This window comes from Coturnix japonica, chromosome 8, assembly GCF_054131305.1.
Source record: "Coturnix japonica strain WE chromosome 8, WE-NBRP24, whole genome shotgun sequence".
Classification (NCBI taxonomy): Eukaryota; Metazoa; Chordata; class Aves; order Galliformes; family Phasianidae; genus Coturnix; species Coturnix japonica.
The window spans coordinates 23,947,734-23,967,287 of NC_140670.1; the positions used below are offsets into that span (position 1 = coordinate 23,947,734).

Sequence of the window (19,554 nt, forward strand, 5' to 3'; positions counted from 1 at the left end):
TATATTTCAGGACAAGGTATCTTCCTCTGCATATCTGAAGTAGCAGAGAAGATGAAAAATGTGATTCCACATTAGAACAGCCCTGTTTCAGCAAGAGTCAAAATTCACTCTCTAACAAATGTTTCTTCTCATCTTCATTTTTCTCTATAGCCAAGAAGCCTATAGTGTCTACAGGTGCTGCCAGGGAAGGGAGCCATTTCCAACATCTGCAGGATTTAGATTTCAAATTTTCTTCCAAATGCCCCAGGGAGAAAAGATGCTGACAGAGACATCTGAAAATCTAATTGGAGAAGAACTTGAGCTGCTGTTCCCACAGCCTCTTTCATTTGTCTTAGCTTTTTCTGTTTTGTTTCAAAGCCCTTTGAACTGGAAAAGCACTTTCCATTCAGTAAGATCCAGGCTATAACTCTTCACTGAAAATGCCACATTTTGAAAGGCTGACATTTAAAATTCTAGGAAAGCCAAAGTCAAAACACTTCCTTACAGCCTGCACCTGATCTACATCAACCCCAGCTCCAGAGAACCATTTACAAGTGGCTGATTTTCCAAGAGAGGATTTGCTTTGCAACAATTCAGCGCATATCCATACATCTTGCTAACAATCTCTCCATTTGCTTTTTTTCTGGCTTCTCCTCAGCATTTTGACAAGTCCAGCACTACATGATAGGGGCATCTGAAGCTTTTAGCCCAATTAAGGTAGATACAAAAGTTACTGCATCATTTCTGCAGTCACAGCAAAGCACTTGGATGTACTCAGTGCCGAGCTGTCATTGGGCAGCCTCTGCAGCCATCACTGGAAGAGGTCTTTAATGCTAGTGCTCTTAGGCACTGAGAGAAAAATTTGACAAGATGGCTGACTGTGGTGATATCTGTGCATTCAGCACCTGTATTTTAATCACACTGTGCTAAGTAACAACAATTACAATAGCTGGAAAAATAAAAGTACTTTTAGTGGATGGATTTTTTTTATTTTTTTATTTTTTTGAAACCAAGTACTGGGTAAAATATAAAATATTTTGTTCATAATGCTTTGCAATATGCACAAGGGTGGGTGTATCTGAAGGCTGCACATTGATAAAGGTTTTACTTCAGCCAAAAACATATGCGTATACTGAACTTCAAACACATGAGTATTCCTTTTAGCCAGAGAAGAACACCTGGGAATTAAAAACTATTTTTCCCAAGGCGCCATCTTATGCCTTCTTCCCATAGACCTCAAGATGCTAAACTATAAATTGGAAATGTTTTCTAAGGGATTTTCTCATTAAATGCCTACAGAATTTCTAAGTATAAACTCCATTCCCCAAACCAAAATTAACATTTTTTCCTGTATCTTGCCCAAACAATACAGCACTCGTAAGATACAGATGCTTCCAACAAACTCCATGAAGCTTCCTGCCTGGGGATACGCCAAGAAACTGTCTATATACTTCATAACAATATTGTTACATTTTGATTACTTTCATGAAGTCTTGGTACTTCAGTGTATCTCAGGTTAGGGCTCATTCAAACTCATCACAAACACTCTATCTGAATCTTGCCCAGGAGGATCTAATCATGAATTTTCCTTATTAACTTCCAGTCTTTGTATATAAATTGAAGTATTAAAACAATGGAACACAGTTCAAGGTTTTTAATTTTGTTTCCCATGTTTCAGATTTAATTTTTAAGTCTTCAATTATGCATCAAATTGTGCCTCCTTCCTTACAGATGTTGAAAATGAATTTAATTATCCTCTGCAAGAGACAGACACCACTGTTGAACTGTCTTCATGAATTAATGTTTTAGAAATCTGTTTTGTGCTTCCTTTAGAGCAACCTTTTATACACTGTGACATTTTCCTGTCACCATTAGAAAACATCCGTCAAACATTTCCATTACAGCTGAATATCTGTATGTGGGATAATTTCTGTCTTTGTCTGCATAAGGCATATACTTAATTTAATAAAGATTCTTAAGTTCAACTTGGTCAAATACAGAAAACCACATATTCTTTTTAAATTTCCGCTTATCAAGAGATGCTCTTTAACAGCAGAAATTGATTAAAAAATGCGTCTTTTATAAGGCCTGGTATGTGTACTTCTTTTTCTAAACCAACACAGCTAGTTGTACTAATTGTTATGACTGCCAGTTCTGCCAGCACGACTCATCTGTGAACTTCTACAGGACCACATCTGTGCTCCACAGGAATCACAAAGTACAGCCTCTCAGGATTACACCAAATAACACAACTTACGCGACTGGAGGTGCATTAGAAGACTGCAGCATTGCGTGTCATCATGAAGGAAAGGTCAACTTTCATATATTTTCATGGAATTCTAGCAGTGGATTTAAAAAAATGCATGAAAGGCTCTGATTTCTCTTAACAATCTTGTTATCATCAGTAAGAGAGAAAGTGCAATTATAATTCAGATGACAGTGGTATGGGAGAGGGGATGTACTGAACTTTGTCTGTGTGCTATGAAGAGGAACGTGTTGGTGTTAGAAAGATAAACAGCCATGATTCAGTGTGTGTGTTTAAAGTTAGTATAAAGGTTTCAGATTTCTGTAATCTTTACTAACTAACTTGTGATATCATAGAGGGAACGCAGTAGGACACTGTGGAACACCACAGCCTGTGCTTTCATGTAGTACTAGCTTCGCATCTTTAATTTTGAGTACATCAACAACAAAACAATCCTAATGCTAAGCTTACCTCCAGAGACATCAGCTGAGTTGAATTCTGAATTACACCAGGCCACAGTGCCATGGTGGGAAATGTTCATAGCACTGTCTCTTTGTCAGCAGGGTCCCCTAAGCTCATTAAATGCACCCAGACACAATGTACCTTGGGCAACCACTTATTAAAAGTCATTACAGAAAGCCACAGTGCTCTACATGAAATCTGGGGCTTTGTTTTTGTATTCACCTAGCACAGGAGATTTCTTTGGACTTATAAGCATCCACCAGAAGAAGGAATGGCATGGGAGACATGAGGGAGTAAGCGACATTCTATCTTCATATGAAGGAACAAGCAAAAAGGTTAAGTTTCTTACTCAAGGTTACACAGAAATCTCTTTAGCAACGAGTCCATGGCTAAAACTGTAAGAACAAAAAATTTTCCCTGTGTATTAACCTAATCAAAACTTCATATAGCAGAAGAAAAATAGTCAAAAACAAGCCAAAATCTACTCCCAGTGGAGTGGCTTTGGCAAGTGAGAACTGAAACAGATCTGGAATGTCAAAGACTTTCGGCTGTCAATTTATCAAGATAAAAAATAAATTAGAGTAGGCATTCTCCGTGAATTATCTGTAATGAAACAGCCAAAGCCCTGAACCATTCTGCCCTGAATGTCTTTACCATCCTTTTCTTCAGCAAAGACATATGAGCAATCAGATAAAACAAGTCTGAAAGCCATTGTGCTGAACAGAGTTGTTCTGGAGGCTGCTGCTTTTACTCTCTCTGCTGAAACAGTGCAGCAAGAACCACGAATGTCTGATGTTCATACCAATAAGTGAAAAATAGAAATAACAGCTGGGTGTGTGACAGGAAAGAGATCTTCATGACCATGTGATGGGGAAAACATGCAGAAATAACACTTGCTTAACAAAATTCCTCTATTTTCTATAGCAGAGCAGGAAAATATGTCAGGGAAGTTGGGTTTAAGAATCTGACTGGAAAAATGTCTTTGGAGTTTTTTGAGTGGATTTTTTACTTTATTTTATTTAATTAATTAATTAATTGATCCTTTTCTGTGGAAAAATAAAGCAAGGATTCAGGTTATGTAGGATGAGAAGCAACTCTAGATGAGTGCTGTGGGTGAGAGGTACCAGCCCTTGATCTGCACACAGAGGCCAGAGCAGGACAAAGGATTAACCTTTAAAGTGACAGTATTTTGAGGCAATGAGAAAATGTCCTTAAAGCACAGCTGCATTTTCCCATTCTGCCATTTAGTGACAGTCACAATTCTGCTTTGCTCAATGGAAATTTAAGAACAAAATTACCAGCTTAACTATGGTGCTCTGCTTATTAACTACATCCACAACGCTTTGTACAATGAGATACAGGCTAATTATAAAAGGAAGCACCGATGCTTTCTGACTGCTGCCATACAGTACGATTTTCACAATAATTATATTCAGCCTAATATGTGAACTAACCTTCCCAATCTGACACGCTGTCATGATCAGAATGACAGTCTGCAATCCCAGCCTTGAGCATCACTGCAGACATAAGGGTCCTCTACAAGAAACCCCTGTGATGTGAATCCTGCCTCACTCCCACAGCTTAATGAAAACATCAGTTTTTGCTGCCACAGTTTTCCTCCTCTCTCAGATACCCCCTTCTGCTTCATTAACATGGTGATTTTTCAAGGCCTTCAGTGAGCCTGCATCTAAAGTCTGAGTGAGCTTTTTTCAGACCCAGGTGGGATCTAGAAAGAAAATAATACTACATATCTCAAGCTCTGATTCACCAACTTATCTTTCACTTGCTTATCACAGAATCACAGAATGCTTTGGGGTGGAAGGGACCTTAAACTCCATCCAGCTCCAACACCCTTCAATGAGCAGGGAAACTTCCCACTAGAATGGGTTGGTTAAAGTCCCATCCAGCCTGGCCTGGAACACTTCCAGATATGGGGCATCCACAGCTTCTCTATGCCAGGGCCTCACCAGTCTCATAGTAAAGAATTCCTACAACACCAGATGCCTTCTCTTCAGCAACAATGGGCGACACAGATTGGCTGGATGGTAAGCATCCTAGATTATACTGTGCATTACACTGGTACAAGGCACAGCTCAACAGAAAACAGCAAGTTGTGCCTTGTTTGTAAAAGTAGAAAGCTTATATAGGGGTTGGGCTAAACAAACTCCACACTAATCAAGCTAAACAAACTCCAGCGATCCCTTCCAGCTTCAGCAGTTCTGCAACTATGTGCATTTGATACCTTCTCTATGACAGGATGGTTGTTCTTCTACTGAGTTGTTTAACTTTACTGGTGAGTGGTGTGATTTTTTTACTGAAATAGTTTATTTGAGAAATAATTTAGTGTATACAAAAATATGTTCCTATGACTACAGTTTATTCTCTCATACCATATAGTACATAACTAGGCAAACTTTCATCTTTGTTGAATATTTCTTTTGCTGTAAGATCAGCCCAAATATAATTGTCAGATTAGGTCAAATTCATCTCCAAAATTCTGCAAATTCTTTACGCTGACAAATCTAGGAGCACAAGATCAGGATTCATCTAGCAGGGAAGTAAACACCAAGGCTGCAGGTTGATCAATACTGTTTCAGTGCTCAGAGCAACTGCTAAACTCTTCCTTATGAAATACCACCCAAAACAGGTCCCCTTTAGATTTCCACTGCAGCTGACTCACTTATCAAAATATGCTTTACATACTTCGTGATGCACAGCATGCATCCAAACTCTGATGAAAACTGAAACAGTGTTATCAGAAATGATCGTGGCCAAATGAAAACACAGTACAGTTCACAACAGACTTGTGTATAATTTTTTATATATAATTGTATGTATATATCAAGGACACTCATACAAGATACGCGAGTTCAAACACTCAAAGCAGGGAATTTGTTCTGAGTTTCCCACCATGTGAGTTACTGCATCTCCCCCTGTTGGTGTAATTCCTTGACAGATTTGTGATTGACGTCTCAGGTTACCCATCTCTTTCTCTCAATCTATTGTAAGATTTTCTGAGAATTGAAAGGCAGCAATAAACACTTTTGGGGGGAGAATATAAGGACATCTTTCTTGGTTGCTTATATACTTTTTGAAATAAGGTCTGAAAGCTCTGAATCTTATTTTGTATGTTTTTTCTTCATCTTTAAACATAGAAATCAATAATGTATCCTGGCCAAATGCATGTTCAAACTGCTATGATGGCATCTGCAGTAGATAGGTTGTGTGACTTATCTAAAACTACTAAAATAGAGACCACATTTTGGAGAAAATGAACATTCCAGTTGTAGAACTGCTTAAGGTTAGATACGATTCATTGTGTTATTGTCTTTGCAGATCAGGACACTTTTTTGCTGGGAAAATATTAGGGGAAAAGAGATAATAGTTACTTTGTCATCATTTGGGAGTCTACAGTTAATCAGGAAGTGGTAAGCAGAGAAAACGGGTGGGAAAAAATTAAACTGTTTTTTCTGAAGACCCATAAATAGAGAGAGGAGTATCATGGCATAAAAAATTATGTTAAACATATAGTGGCAACACAGATTCCAGTCAGAGACTGAGTCAGCTTCACATCTGCAATCAATTTCAGACTCTGTGCTGACGACATCTTGAGATTTTACCCCCAAGCACCCAAAGAGTATGTATGCAGAGAATCATAAAATCCTTTGAGATGGAAGGGATCCTTAAAAGTCATCTAGTTCAACTTCTCTGCAATGAACAGGAACACCTACAGCTAGGTGTTCTCAGAGCCTAGTCCGGTCTGACCTTGTGAATATCTCCAAGGATGCAGGTACCAACTCTTTGGCCAACCTGCTCCAGTGCCTCACCACTCTTATTGTAAAAAACTTTTTCCTTATATCTAATATCTTCCTCAGATACATAATGGAGCTGATTTTATCCTACACTCTGTTCACCTTTCCACCACTTTAAAACTTTGTTTGGCATTACTCAGACTGAAATACACTTATAGAGCCTACCTCTTCCAGTTGTACCAGAAAAGTGACATTGTGTCCTTGTTCAGCCGTCAGTTTGCCATCAGAGGTTATTATGCGAAGTCCCTGGGGAGCTTTGCCAGGACACTGCTGTGGTTTTGCTGTGTACTGCTCCCTCACACCATCCGTGCAGTTATTAGAAACGACTTTTCGGTACCTGCAGAAGTAAAGAGAGAAATTGTACCAGATGCTGACAGGGAGCACAACAGGGTTAACTGGGAACGGAGTTACATTTCTGAAGTTTCTTTACACTAAGAAGATTGGAAGAAAGCAGATTCTCAAATATGCTCTATGATTTTCCTCAGCAAAGCATTCCTTACATATCTAACATATAAGTATTTAACAGTGTTGTGACGTGTAATATTTAGCACAGCTGTATACCACATACTACACACACTGCATAAAACATAGAATTCTATGACAATGTGGGTTATAACTTAATTATAAAGCTATAAGTAATATATGTAGAGAGTTGTATTGTATTATTACACTTTTAAGCAATTAAACAGATTTTCTCATGGCTCAAAACCTTTCCTTTGTTATCAGCAGTGAGATAGCTCTAAAGATGTAAGTCTCTAGAAATCAAATTATGCCTATCTTTGAATGGACAGAATTCCAAACCATCTTAGATTCCTTTGTTTTAATCACTTGCATGAGAAATGCAATTTGAGGTCAGTCTTTTAATACAGAATGCATCTTTTCCTTATGTCCAAGAGAGCTGAAGAACAATCAGCATGTGGACTAACCGCCCATCTATCATATCTTTGTACATATATATCAGTTTCATCTCTTTCCTCTAATTCATTTCTTACCCTTCTGGCTCATGTGATCCCACATGATTTTAACAGGATTGCTTTCAGAGATCGAGTGGTCTGGCCTTTGCCTTACATTTTCCACTCAAGTTTCTTAAAGGCATCATTTTTCATAGAAAAGTCTGGACCACATATGATGGTGATCTGGAGGGCATTATTGTGCACCCCTGCAAATTCAATAACGAAGAATTCCAAGGACTTCACCCAGCTTTGAGTCACCAATGCTATCATCATTGGGTTAAGTTCATGTGGCTGCTCTGGCTAAAATACTGCTTAGTGCACCACTTACCCTGTGCTGTTGAGATAACTCTGTCCAAGGCTGCAGTCTTTTGACAAGGAAGACGGATTATACCAAAATGCTGGTAAACACTGCCCATTGCTGTGACGTTCATATCCATAGTCACTGTTTGAACATTAGAAGAGAGTTACACACCACATAAAAAATAAAAAGAATAAGTGCAGATATTAACTCACACTGGCTGCTACTGACTCAAACTGTGATTTTCCTCAGTTTGTTTACTAGAGTGCCTATGTTGTTTTTTACTGATGGATTAACAGATTCTTCATCTTGCTTTAGCTTTTGTTTTGCATAAAGTTACCTCGCATACATCCCTGCGCAAATGAGTAGGGCTAGATCATCAAGATTCTTCCAGGCAGTTCAGGAGTTACTATTTTATCTGTTCTCCCTAGACAGCTCAACAGTGTTTCTCTAGTTCATCTCTAAACCAAAATATGATAAAGGCCAGAGATCTTCACCTATTTCAACCACTGCTGTCACAGTTATCTCTTAGAAAACTGAAGTGCTAAACAGTTTGTTGTATTTGAAAACCATGTCACATGAGCTGTAGAGGAATACTTACAGCTCTGAGGGAGCTGAGTGAAGGTATTAACAGAAGGTATTTGGTAAAGGCTGTAATTTTCATTTCTATTTTTGTTAGGAAGAGGAAATGTTGGGGAAAAAAACATTTTAAAAACAATGAATGAAAATGCAATCTTTTGCTTCAATTTGGGTTTAGCTGTGACTTGTTTTGCTTCAGTTCCACAAAAAATAAACATTTCCAACTATTTTTTGCTTTCAGACAAACACACGATAAATAACATCATTTAACATTTCATTTTTAGTTCCTTATTGTGGAATAAATAAATAATTGTAAAACCTCTTTAACCAGTATTCTGTTTGCATGGTTTGACTTTTTAATCATTGAGTAATGAGGACTGTTTGGACACAAAATCATTCTTCCTCCTTTTACTGAGCTTTCTCCATACAATATAACTGAGAAGCTAATGGGTCACCATTTTGAAGAATTGCCATCCAGAGACCACAGACACCATTCCAAAATTCCAGTTACCAACTGACCTTTAATCTTAGAATGGTACTTCTTATCTTCAGTAACTTTGTATCAAGTAGCCCAACATTGAAACAAAGAGGATTAGAATATTGTCAGATTATGTGATTAAAGGCTCACATCTGTATACATAAAGAAGCACAAATTAAAACAGGAGACAAAAACCCTCAATAATTTTGATGCAACCAGTGGAATTCTTGTCCTGGCTCCTTTAAGAACTGATTAAAGGATAACCATTAGCCCACGGTAGGATGGAGAATCACCAGATAGACAAGGGGAGAGGCTCTAAGATTGCTTTGCAGACTGAGCAGGGTTATTGCACACAAAGGTATGGGATTCATTATGCCATGCCAAAGAATAGCATTTGTGGATTGTACAAAAGTTATTAGGGGATGTAATGGGGAAGAACCAAAGGCAGAGAAATGGAAGGATAAGGGTCATTTGAGAAGGAAAAAATTGTAGAAAATAAGGAGAAGAAAAAACAGGCTGTGTGTAAGCAGAATGGGGTTTTTTGGCCATACTCTTTCATTGCAGTACGGCCTGTCTTCTCCACTTCTGTTTTTCCATATGTGTGGAGATGGAAGTGTTAGCTGCTAGAGTTACATCAGAGCTCACAGGGAACTGAATCTATATAATATCCTGAGTTGGAAGGGACTCACAAAGATCAAGTCCCAACTCCTGGCTCCACATAGGGCCACAGTATTACTGAGACCACGGATAAAACAATCCTTGAACTCCAGCAGCTTGGGGCCATGCCCACCACACTTTGGTGCAAAACCTTTCCCTAACACCCTCCTTACCCTTCCCTGACACAGCTCCATGCCATTCCCTGGGACAACTATCCCTGTAACTGGATTAAGCAGAGCTCAATGCAGCCTCTCCACTCACTGAGAGGAGCTGTGGGCTTATAGGAGGCCTCCCCTCAGCCTCCTCAGCTCTGAGCTGAACAAACCCAAGAATCTCAGCCACTCATAATGCGGACACTGTGAGGACTTTCATCACGAATTGTTGCCCGTGCTTGTAACTTCTCAAGAAAAGAAATGTTTTGATGTAATCTAAAACCAGCAATTTAAAAGATTACATTAACGAAAAAAAAAACCACAACAACAAACTGATGCGGCACATCATGTGGAATAACTAAACACAATGGACTGCACAACTGCTCCAAAATAACATTTTGGCAGCTGTGCTGCTTGGGATAGCTACAGCAAGTAATTGAGAACATGCTCTAGGAAACAGCAGTGAACTAGACGACCTAAATGGGTCTTTTCCCCAGTTTTTGTGATTGAATTTTCATGAATCTATTTACTCAGATGCTAGTGATTGAATGTTGCTTAATTGCTTTGGAAGCATTAGCCAGCCTATTCTCCCATTGCCATGTGCTCCTCTAATCATCCTTGTTGGATTAAAAACACTATGGCTATAGAAACACTTCATAATGAAGAATAACACCACTCTGATTTGCTTAGAGAAAACAAATATTTACACACAAGTGGGACTCCTGTATTTTTGTAATCCATTTGTCAACACTTTGCAGCACTGTATTCCTAAGTTATCTTGTGTCACTCTAATTAAAAGGCTGTAACAATCTTCTCACACAAGATTATGTAACTGGGTGAAAACAAAACAAAGCAGTGAGATGTGCTGCAGAGGGGGATCAGTATCTGCAGTCCAAATTAATACTGCAGTATCCGTCTCTGATTTCTTACTATACACATCTGTGCTTGTGTTGTAATTTTGCTTCCTGATAGTACTCACAAATCTGGGCAACAGAACCTTGACTTTACTAGGTTTGACTACACACGGGTTTCTCACACTCAAGAGAATGAAATGATAGGATTTTCCACAGCAGAAATAGTTTTAAGCACAGAAGTTTCACAGTGTCATTTTCAGGCTTGCAAATCGTCTGGCTCATTAAGGCCCTACAGAAATATAATCCCAGAAAATGACATGAATTGCTGTTCCATATCTCTCTACAGATGCACCAGCCCCCTGTTCACCTCCGCAGTCTTGGAATCTAATGAATTCCTTGGCTACAGGCTGGTGCACGCAGAACACTGATGCTGACAACAAATTGCTGCCTACAATTTGGCACAACAGGCTTTGCAGCAATCAACAAGCATTAGCATCAATTGGATTGCCATAGCAAGAGCAAGTATAGCAAAATCTGGAAACAGGAAAGGCATCAGCTCCATCCTGCAATCAGCTAGCCAAGTTACTGCCAGGTACCTGGGAAATGGAATTTGCATATATTGATGGTATTTTCTGCCTGCCTGAAAAGAATTCAGGTGAAATAGATAATGTACTTATCAAAATAAGAGCAGAACATTTAACAGCAGGGCTTGTTTTATCAGCATGAAGCAGACCACTATCTGACTCCCACTGACAGTGGTTTCATATGGACCGCTTTTACTGATTTAAACAGGAATTCTACTTGTGTATTCAATTATTTCTTCTATTCACAGGTCCTCCTCTGCAATTAAAGAGGGACTGAATCCAGAAGTTCTATAACCCTGCTCCAAGCTTGTGGTAAATTCCCTAACTTTGAATTTGTGCACAAGTAACAATCAAAGAAAAGAAATCCCTTTTGCAAGTCTTTTGATTGAAAACAGATGCAACAAACATACTGCAATGGAAAAACTGTAAATCTACATGATATTATTGAAATCCCACTGCTTTAAGATACAGAAATTATCAGGTAAGCCAGAAAAGTTGTTGACGTGTTGATACTTTCTAAGACTGCAGAGATGACTTAACATGAGCACAGGATTGGCTTAATTTTAACCACTTCGCATTAAGGTCAGCCAGAAACAGAAAATATTACCCATAGTTTCACACTCTCTGCTCTGCAAACTTTTCAGACCCTAGAATGGGTGGAATCAAGGTATTAAAGTCACCTTTGATCTGTAGTTTCCAAAAGGTCCTGTAGAAATAATTAACTGTGGCCACAGATGTAGTAATGTCTTACTGCCACCTTATTAACTTAGTATTTTCAAATACTAAACTATGGTGTAAGTACAGATTTCTGTTTAAGGGAGTTCCACTTGCTTCAAAGTATTCCAAGGACTTGAGCTGGGATTTGTCTCAGAGAAGGATGGATTCAGCAGCATTTTGAATGAATGGATCTAGGAAGGCATATGATTATAAATGCATCAGAAGTACAGGTCACTCCAGTTTATCTTAATAGGGAATATAAAATCCCCAAGTGTCCTTCCAGTAAATCTGTGCCTTGTAGATATCTAGGCCGCTAAGGATACAGAGATACATCTCAGACTTGAATCTGTATTTTCCACAATTCATTCAGAATGAACTAAAAATGAATTCAAAATCACTATTTGTCAGTTAATTATTCCATCTTGAATGATAAAACAAATTTAATTAACTTTAGGGTGCAAATATATGTTTATTTCAGAACCGACACCTGCATGACTACCTACATGAACCAATGAGTGCCAACACATGAAGCCAACACAGCCTGACCACATTCAACACCTGCCTTCTGCCTCAATGCATTTTGTCAAGACAGTTTCTCATGGTAGAGGACTCTAGTGTTTTAGCATAAGAATTAGCAGGCAGGTCTGTAATTTAAATGCTATTCAATAAAAAAAGAGAGCCAGACAGATCCTCACCGATAACATCAGTGAGACAAATATGCCTGACTCTGTATTGCACTAAGGCTCCTTTGCACCTTTTTAGCTATCTGAAGTTACTAGCACCAGCATAAACAGGCTCCTGCTCCCTGTGAAGGCATGAAATATAGAAACACGCACAGGAGAAGTGCTCAGCATTAACGTCAGTGGGTTCAGAGGGAGGACTGGCAGAGCAACACTTCACTCAGAGTTTCTAAAGGACTTGGGAGACAGGTAGCTGAAGAATGAGCACCACTGAAGATCTCTGTCCTTGTCTGGAAGGTGTTTCTACCAGAGAGATATTGCCGTAATAATGTCCAAACAGCAGGAAGGAACACAATGGAAGGAAAGCAGCTAAATTAATGCTTTAATAACACACAAGTAAGGGTGTCATCCATTTACCCAAATCAATTAAATGAAGAAGGACAATCTTGTTTCCAGGCCGTTGCTAGGACAGATTAGTTGAGGGTTTCTGCACACCCATTCCTGAAGCACCATTGCCCTCTGGCTGTGAGCTGCAGCCCATGCAGGGAGCAGTACGGGTTTGGATCGAGGCCACAGGAAGAGACATCTTCTGTCAGAAGAGCTCAGATTCCTGAGGCTGGAGAACCTACAATCATTTCTAACACCACTCGGTTTTGTTGCTGTGTAAAGCAATAAAAAAACGTGCCCTTTTCTCTAAGAAAGAATCACAATGGACCGAATACAAATTTGAAAAGAACCTTGAACTCATGATACTACTAGAATGATTTAAAAAAACACCAAAACAACAGACAATCTTTAAGTCTTTTATGACTGGCATTTTTTCTACACTCTGAGCTGATAAAACAACACATGGGTCTAACAGCAATAACATTTCTTGTTTGTTTGTTGTAACTTTATCATATATATATGATTGATTTTACTCCAAGCTCTGACAAGCTTAGGTAATAAAATTTTCTCCTTACAAATTCAGTGTCCAAACTACACTGAATGGGGTAGGGATTGTTGTCTTCTTTTGTTCTGTATACAAACCTGCATCCTGCAATCTTTACTGTTAATGCAAAAAGCTGCCTAGATTATGTTAAGATTGTAAACCCAAGTGCAGCCAGCACAGGAGCTTTTCCCTTCCTGAGGGATATGAGTTCTCTTAAATCAACTACAATTCAGAGCTCTGACCAGACTTAAAAAGAAAGATCATTCAAAAGCACCATGAAATTGTCATAAATGAGGATGAAAAAGGTGCTTCTTCCTCTTGCAGGAAACCCCCTCCAGAGGACATCCTTTCACAGCAAGGCTTTATCGACTGCTTTTCTTCCAAATTCCCCTTCGGCCCAGCTTATGCAGGATGCTACAGCATTGAAGCCTAGTGAAGAGTTCAACGAGGCATGCACTGAATGCTATGGCACAGAAGCAGTGGTTTGACATTGTTAACACAATGAATCTGGGCTGAGAAATTCAGTCAAGTCAACAGAACTTCTTTCTTGCCTCTCCTCCTCTGTCTTCTTTTCCCTGTGGCTTTTCCAACATTCTCTGGAAAATCTATGTAAGACCATGTTCCTGACTGTATTAGGTAGATAAATAAGTGATGACTATTTGTGGTAAATATTTCTGAACTGGATGTTTTATTCTTTTTTACCTCTGAGGCAATGGAGAAGAAGCTGAAATGGATAAATTCAAAACCCAGATCTGAGGACTACGTGAATAACAAGAGCTCAGAGAGTACTGGGAAGGATCATGATATCCTGCACTAAAACAGAAGTGGTTTCACCAGGAGGAGGAATACCCTCCTAGGTCAGAAAGGCTTTTTAGCAGTCTGTTCAGGGCAGAGATTTGCAGTACTTTTAAGGATATCTTTCCCAGACTACTTTTAACAAGAGGACTTCAAAAATTCTCCCCTTTCCAACAGATCCAAAGGGTCTCACGAGTCTACATGAACTGTCCGTCATACATCCCCAGCCATCCACGTATTCTCTGAGACTTTTTTCCACTGCCCAACAGACCTTTTGCTGGTTTCCTCTAGGTGAATGTAAAATAAATAAATGCCTGTTTCCCCCCAGCAGGTATCACTGTGGTATTTCTGTTCTACTACTAGCAACAAGCCTTTATAGCAGCAAATCACTCAATCAGATTCAAAGAAATAAAAACATACATTCTCAGAGTGAGAAGTTCTGCAATGAAAGCAGGGGTTTATCAGAAGTGTTTTGTAACTGTGAAGCCGCCTTAAGGGGCTTAACCACTAACAGACTAACAATGCCTTAGTCTTCTAGAACCTGAGCATGTGGTTGGTGACCCTGCCAACCCCTGTATTGTGGAAAGGTGGGAAGCACATCATTGTAGGTAGATCTCACACTATTTATGTGTCCATTACTCACCAGTCAAAGTCAGCATCTGTGCATACACATGGCTCTGACGTCATAGCCCCAGCATATTTTCCTTGCATGCATTTCTTCTCTGACTTGCGCTTCCTGTAGATCCTTTTTGCTCCCATGATGCAAGCTTCTCCCTGGAAACAAAACCAAAAATATATTTCTCTTACACCCACTAGGCTGTTTGTAACACCTTTTTTTCAAGACACTGCAATATTAAGGGCTATGACTCAAGGGAAGAGGATGGAAAGTCAAATTCCATGTCAGTACCGTGGAGCTAATTAAAGTTACTGAAGCTTTAATTGAAACTAAAGCAGCATTTCCAATACACACCAAGAAATGATCCAGGGCTACCTATGAATCAGATTCAATTCTGAATTTGTTCCATGCCCAGTAAGCATTTGAGTCAGACTCGTTTCTTGTTTATAGATTAAGTTTCACAGCAACTGAAAACAGAGCCTGAGCCCTCCACTCTGAGACAGAGTAGGTCTGTTCTGTTAGTCCACTTTGGCAATGATTTTATTCAGTAGAAATAAGTAATATGTATATACCTAAATACTTTCCACAGTTTCTGAGTTCATTTTGTCCAGGGTCTGATTTGTAATATATTGGATGTTAACACTTCCTTGTCCTCTCACTATCTTGAGCACCCTGCTACACATTTATACCTAGGGAATATGGCTAAGCCCTGTAAACTCAAAGAAAATCAAATTAAAAGGCAAAGATCCACAGCCATCCTCCTAAAAATAGTTCTGCAAGCTCCAAAGCCAACATTTTCAAAGATATACTGCAAAATTCTTGGCATTTTTGCTTACACAATCACAAGAAAGTAAAGAATAAAACTAAGTGGGGTTTCACTTTTTACCTTTTGTGATGTTAAATCACTGTGGGAAAAATAAACTTTTCAGACCTTTGATTTGCCCATGAAAAGAGAAAGGCCCAAATGGCACCTTGTGTAAAATGCTGTGGATTCTTGAATATCAGCATCTAAGTCATACTTGGTATTTTTAGTGTGGCACTGTGCCTTGTGCGAGCAGCGAGTCTGAGTCAAGCTACTTTCATTTCATATCCATTATTAAATTCTTGCCCAGCATGATATTGCCCAGCAAGACAACATTTGATGATACAAATGGGTGCACCTCTTTAGACTGCAGTGAAGACTGTGGTGTTTATATAATCACAGAATTTGGGATATATTTTGTTCCAACCTGACAGAACGTAGGATGCCACGCCAGACTTGGCAGGACTTGTAAGATGCCCCCATGCCCACAGACATGAGCACATTGACTCACTGAACACCTGAGTGATAATTCCAAGAATTATGCAGCCCTGCATCACATGTGCCAGGAACAGGACACAGGGAGGCCAAGAGAGCAGTGAATAAATTGTCTGATTCCCAAACAGGTGTTCCACAGCTGAGCAAGACAGAGCAAGTATGAAAATGAATAAGACATGAGGGTTAGAGGGCAGAACTTGGGGAAATAAGTGTGAGAGAGCTAGAAGGGTCTAAAATCTCTGGTTCTGAGGACACAGAGGAACAGAAAAGAGGTAAGGATGAGAGAACTGCATGGGAATTGTAAGAGAAGTATTTCAGTCCTATTTCAGCAGCAGCAATTCTGCTGCAGCTGCATCCCCCTGCTGGAAGCTAAGAGCCTTAGCTATTTGCCTGCAAAGAGTCTCAAACCTCTGCTCCTTTTATAACACAGATTCTTACTCATTAATTACAGAACAAGCCAAGACAGCTGTTAATCCTTCAGGGCTCACAGGGTGCAATCTGTGGCCAACACATCTACATTAAGAGAAAAATAAAACAACCAGTAAGGGACAACTGGATACATAAGGCTAACACAAAAACACAGTGGATTATGCTGATCTTTAACTGTAGGCTCATTAGCTGCCTAAGATCAGATCCCAGCCTCCTTGCTTCTCACCTGGCTGTGGAGCTGCCAAGTCCAGTAGTCTTCTTCTGCACATCTCCGATCAAAAATGGACTTGTAGTCAATTTTCACTAGCTGCCACTCCGAGCGGTGGCTGAAATGTCCAAACACTCTACAGAATACAGCAGAAAGTGCATACAGTAAAAGGTAACACCAGGTGGAGTACTGTAGTTACAGCAGAATTAATTTCCGGCAGAGATTAATTGCTGCAGGATTCCCAGCCCTGTAGTTTTCACTTCACTGACACAGTGGAAGTGAGACTTAAGACTCCTAAATACCTATAAATGTTCTACAGTGCACATGGCTTTTATTCTGTAAATAAATAATCCTCCCAGTAGTGCCACTCTGCAAACTGACCAGAGAAAACCTGACATGGGAATGGGGATAGTTATACCTACAAGAGTTTGTTATCTTTAATTATGAGCCATGGGAGTCATTTCCACAAGAATTAAAATCAGAACCTGAAGGTATTGTTCTCCATACATCTCTATTAGCTCAAGTTAGTTTTCAAGCCAGATATTCTGTTTCTTACAGGTCAGTTCATTTTTTATAGACAGAAGAATAACTTTCCTCTTCCTTTTACAGACCTGGTATCAAGTAAAACGTTGCAATTTTTGGCAGAGTGAATCTAGATTTATGCACAATGCAGTTCTCAGCAAACCACATTGAAACTAATCACAATTTTTCATGAGTCAGCCTCCAGGCAACATTTTGTCATTCACTCTTACAAAGAATGTCTTCATTTTTCTGTTTCTCAGTTAAAAAATATAAAGAAGTAGCAAAAACACAGCTATAAAATACTCCATCATTTTTCTTTTAAATACTCATTTGTCAAGAGTAACTTTTCTTTAAATCACATTCAGTTTGAGAAGTTGCATTTCATGCTGGTAAGCTAAATGATAATGTGTTTGCAGCTTGCAAGAAAACTTACTGTCATGCCTTCAATAACATTACAAATAAACATTGATGATTTACCAACACAAGACTGCATAGTCCTGGCTTCAGTTATCACTTGGTTTGGTCACCAACTAGAAACTATGTTGTGAACAATCCTCATAAGGTTATTATAGTGATTCTCCTGCTAATGTTAGCATGATGGAATGCTCACTTACGTCATGATGAGAGTTTCCTCTCCAGGTTCCCCTAGAATTCCATCTACAAACAGTGGAAGTGATGTGAAACTGTACTTGCTCCAAGATTTCCCTTCATCAAAACTTAACCTGATAGAGAAAGCAGAATTAATATCCTTTCTCCTTATTCTCCTACTGGAACTGGGGGGATGCTACAGCTGCTATGGAGAAGGAGAAGGTAGCATTTTTAGCCCTTGGAATATCTAATTTTGGTGGCAGATTTATAAATCAGAGCATTGATCAAGCTTTCTGGCATTACACTACTAAGCCAAGGCCAATACTTAAGTGGCAGAAACTAATAAAGATTCCGTAGAGACTGATGCTTGAAGGACAAAATCTAGCCCAGCACTATGATTTTATTTAAAATTCACAAATAATTTTGAGCAACTTAATATTTGGTCCCCAATCAAAGACATTTTAAGGAGGCGTGATTTTCAGGTCACAAGAGCTTTGCCTATTCGAATCAGCAGTCTTACCTGTGGTGGGTCTAAGAAAAGCTTGGAACTATTTCTTATGACCTGGGTCTGGTTGGTTTAGATACTGATATGACTTTCGCTGCAGTGGCAGTAAATCAATGCAAAACAGCATAAAACTACATCTACCTACCACATAAATTCAAGGATGCTAAGTAGAAGAGACAATTTTGTCTTACTGGCTATATAACCACGATGTTCTTCAACAAAATTCTTGCTCAGAAGCATTGTCTGCCATGCAGAAGACAATTTCATCAATAATTTTGAAAACTAAGAGTACTTGGGCAACTCAATAAGAGGCAAAAACTATAATCCAAATTACATATTATATAAATAACTGAACTCAAGAAGCCAAGTCTTAGTCTATCAGGAATTATGTTGATGGTATCTAAGATCTGGCCAAGTTAAAACTTTCTAAGCTGCAGTTGCCAGGATTTCTTAACTTTATCTGAGTTAACATTTGTCAGTTGCTGAAGTGGTATCTTCTAGAAAACAGTGGCTTCAGCCCTATTTCTTACTTCTTGGCATTTGGAAGGAAGGGTACCAGACTATCACACTGCGGACAGAGTCATTACCAGAGATGTCTGATAGGCAGAGACGTGTGCTTTATGGCAACCAGTACTCCTCCTTGATCCAAGTACAGAACACTGTGCTCTTCCTCAAAGATCTGAAAAAGGAAGCATATATTTAGATCTATTTTCTTTGGGATAAAGAAAATATCATAGTTACTTAAATGCGATCATGAAAGAGGGTCAGTACTTACTACAGAAGTTATTGAGTAAGGCAACATATATTGAGAGTTTCTGTTTTTCTTTATATGAAAGTATATATATATCATCCGCTCTCAAATTTTTGCAGCAGCAATTGTGAGTCTGGGAAAGCCAGTCCCAGTTTCTGTGACATGATATCCCATCTATGAAATGGGAATACCAGAACTTCCTTTTTTTTTTTTTGCAGATAAACACACTGCAGGGTAGCACTGCTTTGTTATCAGGTGGGATTCCACTAAATATTATGATTTAACTTCATCACCAGTCTCATGCACAGTGAAGGGAAAAGCAGAACACTGTAACTGTTAATTCTTAGCTATGATAATGGATGAAAAGAAATAATCCTTTCTGCTACAGGGTTAAACTGAAGCCAAACTGAACAGAATCATAAAAATAATTTTCTGTTATGTGATGCATAATGACATACACAA

The 19,554-nt window shown here is 39.0% G+C and overlaps 1 protein-coding gene across 4 annotated transcripts in view; it reads right to left on the bottom strand.

The window, feature by feature from the left end:
• Positions 1–19,554, bottom strand: part of LOC107316050 (VPS10 domain-containing receptor SorCS1) — a 402,901-nt gene that overhangs the window by 31,310 nt on the left and 352,037 nt on the right. For all 4 annotated transcript variants that reach the window (XM_085555282.1, XM_015867126.3, XM_015867125.3 and 1 more), the window contains 6 exons: positions 18,929–19,020; positions 17,863–17,970; positions 16,745–16,862; positions 14,820–14,950; positions 7,780–7,893; positions 6,664–6,835 (listed from right to left, as the gene is read on the bottom strand). In XM_085555282.1, the coding sequence (XP_085411408.1) occupies positions 6,664–6,835; positions 7,780–7,893; positions 14,820–14,950; positions 16,745–16,862; positions 17,863–17,970; positions 18,929–19,020 (735 nt within the window). The remainder of the gene's footprint in view (positions 1–6,663; positions 6,836–7,779; positions 7,894–14,819; positions 14,951–16,744; positions 16,863–17,862; positions 17,971–18,928; positions 19,021–19,554) is intronic.